Source organism: Pipistrellus kuhlii, unplaced genomic scaffold, assembly GCF_014108245.1.
Source record: "Pipistrellus kuhlii isolate mPipKuh1 unplaced genomic scaffold, mPipKuh1.p scaffold_m20_p_2, whole genome shotgun sequence".
Taxonomy (NCBI): domain Eukaryota; kingdom Metazoa; phylum Chordata; class Mammalia; order Chiroptera; family Vespertilionidae; genus Pipistrellus; species Pipistrellus kuhlii.
Window position 1 is genome coordinate 149,745,494 of NW_023425515.1, and position 9,748 is coordinate 149,755,241.

General features: G+C 45.5%; 1 protein-coding gene across 2 annotated transcripts in view; it reads left to right on the forward strand.

The window, feature by feature from the left end:
• Window positions 1–8,794, forward strand: part of GNG12 (G protein subunit gamma 12) — a 120,916-nt gene extending 112,122 nt beyond the window's left edge. Inside the window, exons 3-4 of one of the 2 annotated variants that reach the window (XM_045584486.1) lie at window positions 3,005–3,116; window positions 4,810–8,794. In XM_045584486.1, coding sequence (XP_045440442.1) covers window positions 3,024–3,116; window positions 4,810–4,935 — 219 coding nt within the window. In that variant the 5' untranslated portion in view covers window positions 3,005–3,023 and the 3' untranslated portion in view covers window positions 4,936–8,794. Of the gene's footprint in view, window positions 1–2,997; window positions 3,117–4,809 lie in introns of both variants that reach the window. The other variant, XM_036443769.2, reaches the window with a different exon arrangement.
• The last annotated feature ends 954 nt before the right edge of the window (window positions 8,795–9,748 follow it).

Sequence of the window (9,748 nt, forward strand, 5' to 3'; positions counted from 1 at the left end):
TAGCAGCACAAACGAACAGCTAGATATCCTTGCCATGAAGGGGAGACCAAAGAAAACCCTCTGAAGGTGCAGAGGTGTTTGTTTCCCAGCCTTCTGCTCTGATGCGGCTTGGGCCCAGCTGTTGAGATGCGAAGCAGCAGCTGCAGCTTGGGAGGAAATCCTCCGCGGGCCCTCCAGCCCCTGCACGCAGCCCCCCCCCCCCCTTTCGAGAATTCACAGCCGTGGCCCTCCTTGCAAGACAAGAGGCAACTAGGCTTCTTACTAAGCTGAAACAATGTAATTTTGACCTAGATTTCTCCACAGGAAGCGTGATATAAGATTTTATTCTTGGAAAAGAGAAATTATGTTTGAGTTGGGAGCCAGAGAGAGGATGGCAGGGCAGAAGGGGATGGCAGGCTACCTGAGCAGGGGAGAAGCTGTCTGATGCCTGGGAGCGGGTAGGTCAGAACACAGACTGCAGGACGGGGGAGAGCTGCACGGAGACATGCTGGCGGGTGTGCATTGTGAATTGCTGGCTGTTTTTTAATCGCGACTATAACAGAGCCAGGAAGTAAGAAAGTCCTTCATGTACTAGATGCAAAAGTTTCTGGCCAGTGTTCGAGAGGCCTACCCAAGCGTTTTATAAATAGAACCTGACTGCGGACTATTTGCTTATGGCCATGCGGGTGGGAGCAAAATGACTGATCCGGTCCTGATGTGTGTGAACTGTTCTGCAGTTACAGGAAAGCTTGCTCAGGCCCTGGAAACCTTAGCCCCAGAGGTTGCGAAGAGGAGGAGAATGCCTGGCGCTAGTCTCATGCAAGGGGAACATTTAGAAAATCCTTAGGGTGCAGCCTGGAAACCACAGGCCGTCAGAAAGGGTGTCATGTTCGCTTTTCGGAGGCTGGGGGGCCGGTGCTCAGAATCGGGGCCAGCTGGCAGGGGAGCCCAGGGTAACGTGCCACAGGGAACAAAATAGGGAAGCAGCGTGCTGTGAACCAGGGCACTTCATCCTTTTCCCAGCGAGCCTGCCTGCTGCCTGGGTCCCCTTTCAAAGACTGTTCATAAGCTCTCGTGCCTGGGAGCACAGGAATGGGCTGGGCCAGGCCAGTGGGTGTGAGCAAAATCCCCGGGAGGACCTCCTCCGCCTGCCGGCCTGCCTGGGTGGGGTGGGACAACTGAAGAATCTGAGGAAGAGGCAGCTGGTCAGGGAGTGGATTGAAACGAGGTCACCAGAAGCCACCAGCCCCGCCCCAGCATTCCCCCCTCCTCCCGGCTTCTGCACTGCTAGAGCTCCCTTATTGCAGGGGGTTCCTCTGTGGGATGTCACACACCATTCCATTCTGTCCTGACACTGACGTGCAGCAGAACTGCCTACAGATGCTATCAAAGGGGAGGTGGGGAGGGACGCGGCTGATGCCCATAGACCATCCAGACCTCGTCAGTCCAAACCCTTGCAGCTCACTGACCAGGGGAGGCAGACAGGTACACAGGGAATTTTGGTTCGTTGTGCTGGGTGTGACCCCGGAGGAGAAACATAATAGCAGCTGCTGTTCATAGAGTGCCTTGGTCCTGTGCTAAACACTACATGTGGGTCAGCAAATTAAACCCTCAAAAATAAGTGTATCCTTATATTACAGGTGAGAAAACTTAGGCTCGTGGAGGCTAACCTGTTTCAGGAACCAATGTCGTCCAGCTAGTGTGAGGCAGAGGCAGGGTCCAAACCCAGGAATGTGACACTTGCTGATTAGGCTGGATTTTCAGAGTTTTACACACAGTTTTATTGGTGCATTTGACCCAAGGCTGCCTGTGATCTCAGAGGGCAGAAACCCTGCCCAAGGCCTTGAACTCAGCCCCTGGGAGCATTCTAAGCGTGGAACACGGGTGGACACGGTGGAGCCCACAGGTCACCTGGGTTTTGCAGCCTTGTCTGGTCTACACCTTTATGGCAGGCACCGAGGCGGCACACCTACCGTCATCCACCTGCTCCTATGAGTCATACAACCGCCGCCCGGCCTGCCAGCCCTGCATTTCCCTGCAGATGCCACTGGGCCCAGAGAGAACTTAGCCATATATGGCAGGGCTCCAGTCGGCCCTCCCCTTAGCATATACCCCTGGACAACCGGATGGGTTGAAGCTCAAGGTCCAGGAGGTTCCCTCTGATTATCATTAGGTGGCTGGGCAAAGGGAGAAAGAGGCAGACTAGAATCCAAGGGCCGAGGCCCGAGAGGAGAGTCAGCCTGGGAACATGGAGTGGGTGCAGGATTAGCAAGTGCCCTGGCTGCCAGGATGAGGCCCAAGAGGTCAAAGGAGGGAATGATTAAGTTTCACTAAATATGTCAGGCTGTTCAGTTTATCCCACTTGCCATTTGCCTTGGATCTGTCTGTCCCTGAGAGTCTTCCAGCTGAGAGGTCCCTACGTTTTCTGGGATAAAGACGTCTTTATCTGCCTCGCCAATAGTCTCCCAAGTGTTGCAAATCCTGGGAGCACCTAAGACTGCACCCTTTATGCAGAGTTCTCCAGGGGCACTGTCTTTTGCCATTTTTCTGTTGCCAGAACTTGCATCCGTGTCATAGTTGGGTAAGAGAGCCAGAGTGAAGTGAAACCAAGCCTTCTATCAAAGCACACTGCAGTAGTACTAATTGCATGTGAATTGTGGCTCAGGTTGCACATAATCGTGTCTGCTGGGGCCTCTCTACCCACTGCAAATGTTTATGTATGTTTGTTCCCCTTTAGAAAACTCTAGAACAGGCTACTTTATGCTGTCTATGGGGTGCATGGATTGAACTACTAACTAGTACAGGGTTTCTGCAGACCAAAGGTTTATAAAGGTGCTCAAATGGGTAGCAAGCTTAGACACCCAGGCCACCACTCCCTGTCGAGGGCTATTTCATTGGAGATGTTTACTGGGAAAACACATCCTTCCCCCCTCAGGTAACACAAAGCATTAAAAACGTTTAATCAACATAAGGATGATTGTTATTCAACTTAAAAAAAAAAAAAACAACTCTCTTCGGCTTTCAGGTAAAATCAATCATTGAAGATGTCAAGCAAAACAGCAAGCACCAACAACATCACCCAGGCAAGGAGAACTGTGCAACAGTTAAGACTAGAAGCTTCCATCGAGAGAATAAAGGTACGATGATTGGATGGGATGCTTTTCTGAAGGCCGGGCCACGTTTCAGAGGTGGTGATGCTGCTTCATGCAGCTTGGTGCCGGGATGTTCCTAGAGCAAGCTGCAAGCCGTAGACTCTTCATTTTCATTTCTACCAAGCACAGGCCTCATTTCAAAAGCACCGGGGAGCCAGAGTGTCCGAGTTAGCCTCGGAAAACCTAAAACCTGTGGCAGCATTTCCGGAGGGCCTACCTTCCTGAGCCAAACGGTCAGGCCCTGGGATTGCTGGGTTTTATGTTGGCACAGGGATTCCTCGTCATCCCCCTGGAATTAATTTCTGATTTCCCAGTGCAGCTGAGGCAGGCCTGCATCGCAAGTTAGCAATCGGGGCCTCCTTTTTAGGAGAATGCAGCTTTCTAACTGTGTGTGGGCTTGAGTGGCCACGCTTTGCACCTGGATGAGCCATGCCAGCCCTGGTAAAAATGGGAAGGTATGTGCTGTGCTAGTCACCTGCCTTAGGAGTCCCCTCACCTCCCCACCCTCCACCCTCCCCAAAAAAAATCCCAAGAAAGGACTCGCCCGGTGAGTGCCCTGGAATGCTGTGAGTAATGCTGTTTCCTAGAAACTGAAACGGTCACCTGATAAATTCCTCTGGGCCTGGAGATAGTCACCTGTCTTTAAAACACGAGGCCTGCTGTGCTGCAGTTGACAGGGTTCAGCTGAGGACACCCGTCTGTCTGAGCATTCGCAGGGATCTCCCACCAGTCTCTGGGAAACTGTGCCTGGCGTTTTCCATTTTTAACTCAAGCCAGAGCGAGGTCCTGCCTCTCCCCATGCTGGCTTTGTCTCTTTTATTACTTTCCCAAGTCCAATCAGTAAATCTTGAAACTCCAGTAGTGTTTGGCTCTAAACCCATAATTTGGTTTTTTCACTGAGTTCTGCATCCTAATCGATTTTGGGGGTGGGGAAGAGGAAGATAGAAACTTAGATACAACCTTCCATAGATTCTTTTTCTTACCCCCCCCCCCCAACTCCCAACTTTTTATTTTTGAGAAATGTCAAATCTATGGAAGAGTTGTAATAGCAAACACCCATGGACTCTTTACCAGGATTCATCCTTTGTTAGCATTTTGCCCCCCCCCCCCTTTTTCTGTCCCTGCACACACATATTCACAAAGTACATGTAATTTTTTTTTCTTTGAACCACTTAAAAGTTATTGGCAGACATCCTGACGCATCACCCCTAACTACTTCACCCAAGTACAAGAGCATTCTCCTACATGCCTGCGGTACGGTGGTAACACTCGGGATCCGCTGAGAATACTAGTGTTATCTAACACACAGTTCATTCATGAAGAATCCAGGCCGCTCGCTCTCTCTGCCGAGTGGCTCTCATTCCAGGTGGAATTGTTCGCTGGTGATTAGATTCCAGTTAAATGATTTGGCGGGAACACTAGCTAGCTGGTGATGTGTTCACAGTAGGAGATAGATGATGTCCGTTTTATCCCTTGATTAAGGAAGGCCTTATATGCCAGATTTCTTCATGTAAATGTACCTTTCCCCCTTTTAACAAGGAATCTGCGGCTGACATTGTCCGCTAACAGTATTCCACCTAATGCATGAGCCTTCAAACACTCTCCCTCCCCTCTTTCCCGCTCCCCCCCTCCCCCCCAGTTTGTAAATAAAGCATTCCCTTTCTTGTCTGCCTGTTAGGTATCAAAGGCATCAGCCGATCTCATGTCCTACTGTGAGGAGCATGCCAGGAATGACCCTCTGCTGATAGGGATACCAACCTCGGAAAACCCTTTCAAGGACAAGAAAACGTGCATCATCTTATAGAGGAAGAGGGAACCCGTTCCTCACGTCTCTTCAGCAAATCAAATTATGAGCAGCTCCTTGAAGAGAATTACCTTCAGCCTATTTGGTAACCACTGCTAATAACTAAAATGTTCTTAACATGGAATAATAGACTCTGAAGTCTTTATTTTCCAAGGTGTCCTTTCTCTGAAATACCCTTTACTGATCTAAGACAAAGTAACAATCTTGTTTTCCATTTGGTAAGCATGGTGTCATATTGGGTCGCTGCTTAATGAAAGTCAGTCTGGGCCTTTTAAAAAAACACACACGAAGATATGCTCTCAAATATATGAATGATCCATTTATGTCAAGACCTAAATTGCCTAAGCCCCTGTCTAGATGAAAATGCCAAGAATAACTTTTAAGTCATTAAACCATTATATTACAATGTGTTCTTAATAGGATTGCACCAACCTGTACAGTGTATACAGATGAGGAGTGTTTTGTGTATATAGATATACATACATGTCTTTGTATATACACATATCAAAGCCTATTTGCTTATTAAAATGTCTTTCCATACCATCAGTCCCTCAGTTCCAGAAGTTATCTCTTTATCTGAAGCTATGTGTAAGTAGAATAAAACATTCTTTTTATGTAGTTATTGTACAAAAACTAAAGGCCATCTGAAAGGTTGTATTTGTTGCCATCAAGTAATGAAGTCATCTCTTGCTGACCCTCTTCAGCTACAATCAACTGTGCCAATTAAAACTTGTAAAGTGACCTGAACACCCTTTTATAATGTGAGGTATTCATTCCCAAGAGGCCTTTCGGGCTTCAGTGATCCTGAGTCTGGAGAAGCAGAGGACACTGGGTAGATGTGCCCAGGGCTCACGGTCTCTGGATTAGGGGTAGACACCTGACATTGCCACCCTCATGATGGGAATGGATAGGCAGAGTGCTCAGAAGCCTTGCAGAGAGAGGCACAGCAATGTTTTGAAAACCAGCTGCTATTCCTGATCAGAATTGGTGACTTAGCTCCTCTTTTTCTCACTGCCTTGCCTTTTATCTTTCCTCTCCTGCCAGAACATCTCTTGGCAGAGGTAATGTTCACCTCCCCACCCCAGTGGGGGGAACATGGTGGGAACTGAACATACAAAAAACAACAACGGTATTAAGACACAAGCTCTTTTCAAACATCTGCAGTGTCAGTGTCATCCCTACCTTGTCCACAAACCATCCGAGAGACGTGGGCTCAGTGGCATATGACCCAAGCCCAAGGGTTCCAGCCGCTGGGCATTGGGTTCCTTGATTTTCCTCTGGGCAGATGTAGCCCTCACATTCTCACAGTGTCCAGTGGGGATCCCAAAAGAAGGAATCTCCTATAACCAGAGAGTTGTTAACTTTGTCAAAGGGGAGGAGACATTGTTTTTCTTTCTTTTTTTTTATTAAATGCTCAGTTAAGTGCCCAAACCATACCCTTGGCCTTTGATATTTTAATTCACCTTTAGTTCATTCAAAATAACTACTAATGAAGGATTATTAACATATTCTCAAAAAAGGATTCAACCCCAAGAAAGAATTCTTTGCAATGGATTTTTCCTAGTTCGGTGCAATCTTGCTCTATCATGCAAGCCCCTTTCAAAATTGAACGTCGGGGCTTGGAGTATTATGGTAACTGTGGATAAACAAATGCAGGACTATTTTTTTAAACTGCTCAAATATGTTCAGTATTTCTCCACGCCACCTATCTATCTACTCAGCATAGTGAACTGCCCTTGCTTTTCTAAGACCATGTGAATCTCTCCACTGCCCTACACTGCTTTGCCATCTGGAGCTTGGCTCTGCAGCATGACCAATTCCCAAGTAAGTGATAGCCACCTGTCTAGGAGGGAGAAGGGTTCACTTTTCCAACGGTGAACTTTGAAATGTACACTAAAAAGACAACTGTACATTTAATGCTTCACTTAAGGAGATATTCTTTTTTTTTAAATAAGTACATTTTTCTGGTAGTTTTAGAACACTGTTTCTTTAAATATTTATAATACGTCTTGTTAAAGTATTTTCATGAAATTATGTTTATTATACAGGTGTGTGCACAATTTTGGTAGCAGGCATAGTTTATTCTTTAATACTAAAACATGTTCTTTTACCTAACAGAAAACAAATAATATTTTGCTATATACTCTTCATATGCTTGTAAAGATAAGGAATGGAATTGAGGCCCCAGGAGATTTTATTTTTGCTGGCCAGGCATAAGAGCCATAAGTATAATTGTCATGTAACTTCCTAACTAGGTAGAGGGCCTGTTCAAGAAAAGTGAAATCAAATTCTTAAACGCTGGACCCAAGGGAGGTGGGGGGAATTGTAGCTAAATGCTGACTGACTTATAGCTAGATGTCTATGTGAGAAATATAATATATGTATACATATATATGTTATGCAGAAGTCACTTTTATTTATCAGGCTTTATTCTACTTATGAAGCCACAGTTCAACTGTTCTGCAGCAGCTGGTTTATGATGATGGACAAATGCCCAGTGTGTGTTATCTTTCTGACTGCCACTATAATGACACACAATCACATATATACATGCAGCTTCTTGGCTTCCTATCTATGAAGCCCTTTAAATATGTTCACTCTGCTTCATCTTTGATGCTGCTTCTGTTAACAGCAATCTTTTTTTTTATTCTTATACCTTCACTCATTCATCATAAATCTGTCCAGTTAAGGCCTCAAGATCATAGCAAGGCATGCTAGACAAAATGTCATAACTCCAAAGAATTTTCTAGAGAGAAAACATTTTATATACCAGGTGGTTCCCAGGTTATAGATTGTAAGTACTTTTTTTTTTCCCCCCTAAAAAAGAATCAGGTTTTTGTATTTCCTTACTTTATTAAAATAAAAATAAAAAAGTGCCATCCTTATCTTTTAAAGGAAAGGCGTGACTTGCTTTCTCTTTATTTGGACTATTTTTGTACTTGACTGATTTTTAAAAACTATCAGAAAAAGAACTGTACTGATGATTGAGATATAGGTTAGTTTAGGTAGTGGGGGATGTGCCAAATTTTCTCTTCAGTGCCTCTTTTCAACCGATTTCCAATTACAATACTGTTGTCTGAGTGACAACCCCCAAATTTTGATTTAAGAATGAGTAGGTCTAAGAAGTGAATTACACTACATTGTCAGTCCTTTCTCAATAAAATAAATAGAATACAGATTATGTTATGAATTGTATTGATTTCTTTTATGGTGTATCTGTTAACAGGAAAAAGTACATTTAATCCATAGAGTCATATGTATGTTAAAATAGAGCACTTACCTAAAGCTGGGTGGCTTCGTTTTCTAGCCAGTCCTATGTCCCTGTGTCCCATGGCTTTGGACAAGGCACTTCATCTCCCTGGGCCGCCACTTGCCATCTGTAGAACAAGGGGCTTGTTTTAGATGGTGGCCGAGGTCCCCTCCCACCCTTAGATGCCTCGGGCCAAGGGCCCACCCCTCTACTTGTCTGCCAACGTGTTGGTGCTATAAGCTGCTTCAAATACAAAATTGGTTTGTCTATCATGTTTGCTCATTTAATAGCTTCTGAAAGGCCTTTTGGTCATACAGCTTTTTTTTTCTCTCCCAGTTTTGTGGACTTGATTGCTGTAATAATGTTTTGTTTTTAGCTATGTTACTATAAACATACATTCTCTTGATGTCTCGGTAAAATCTGATATGTAGTTGATGGGATCTTGTTATTTTATAAAATTCTTTGGCTACTCATCTGTCCAGCATCTGATTCACCTAAACACTGTGATCATTGTTTGGAAGTCTGTCCTATGGAAAGAATAAAAGCATTTGTTTCACAGCTAACATGTTCACAGCTTTGAAAGACGTTTCATTAAAGCACCATTGATCTCTGTCCTGGGTCAGTGCCTCATTGTATCATCCTATGCGTGTTTGGCTGAACAAATGAAAAGACCAGTCTCTTCCCCTTTTCCTTCATTCCTTCAGTTAACACTTTCTGAGCACCTGCTGAGAGCCAGGTGTTGAACGCAGACTCTGATGGCACTCAAATCAGACACACATCAGCCCATGAGAAGCTTACAGTCTCGAGGGGGGAGGCTAGGGATCCCAGATATATAGCGAATAATTACATCACCATGTGAACATGCCACATAATTCAGGGGAATGCCCAGTGCTATGAGGGCCCAGAAGAAAGAGCGCTCCACATGAGAAGGCTTACCAGGGAGGTGATGTGTGAGCTGGGCCTTCAGAGGAGAAACCCTTTAAGCATTTGAATGAAGTCTTAGGAGGAAATGGCGGAGGAGAAATGGGAGCTCAAAAGCTAGTGTGCAGAGTGTCTCCCATACTACCTGTTTGTCCCACAGGAAACAGGAAGTCAGTGGAGGTTGTCAGGGAGTGACATAAGGATTCCCAATGTGTGGAGGGCTGTTTTCCATGTTGAGACCCAGCAGTGACCATGGCAACAGATAACAAATGGGAAGGTCATGAGACTCGCAATGACTCATAGTCACCAAGCCTTTGCTGAAGGTGCCCAGCCTCCTCCTCAACCCCTTTTCCTAGGGCTGGGATTCCCATGGAGATGGAAGACAACTTCATCCAAAAAAGGGCAAAACGGCCAGTGAGCACCTGATTGTGGACTGGGCAGAGGTGGCCTCTGCTTCTGAGAACCAGTAGTCACACCCTACAAAGGGTTGGAGCAAGTGACAGTCACTTGAATCTTTTCTAGGAAAGAATTGAAGAATTTAGACACTTCCCCTATGAAAAAATAGGCAACAACTGACAAACACTTTCTCTGGCACAGGCCCAACTATCAGAAGTTCTTGTGACTTTCAATGGAAGGCAATTG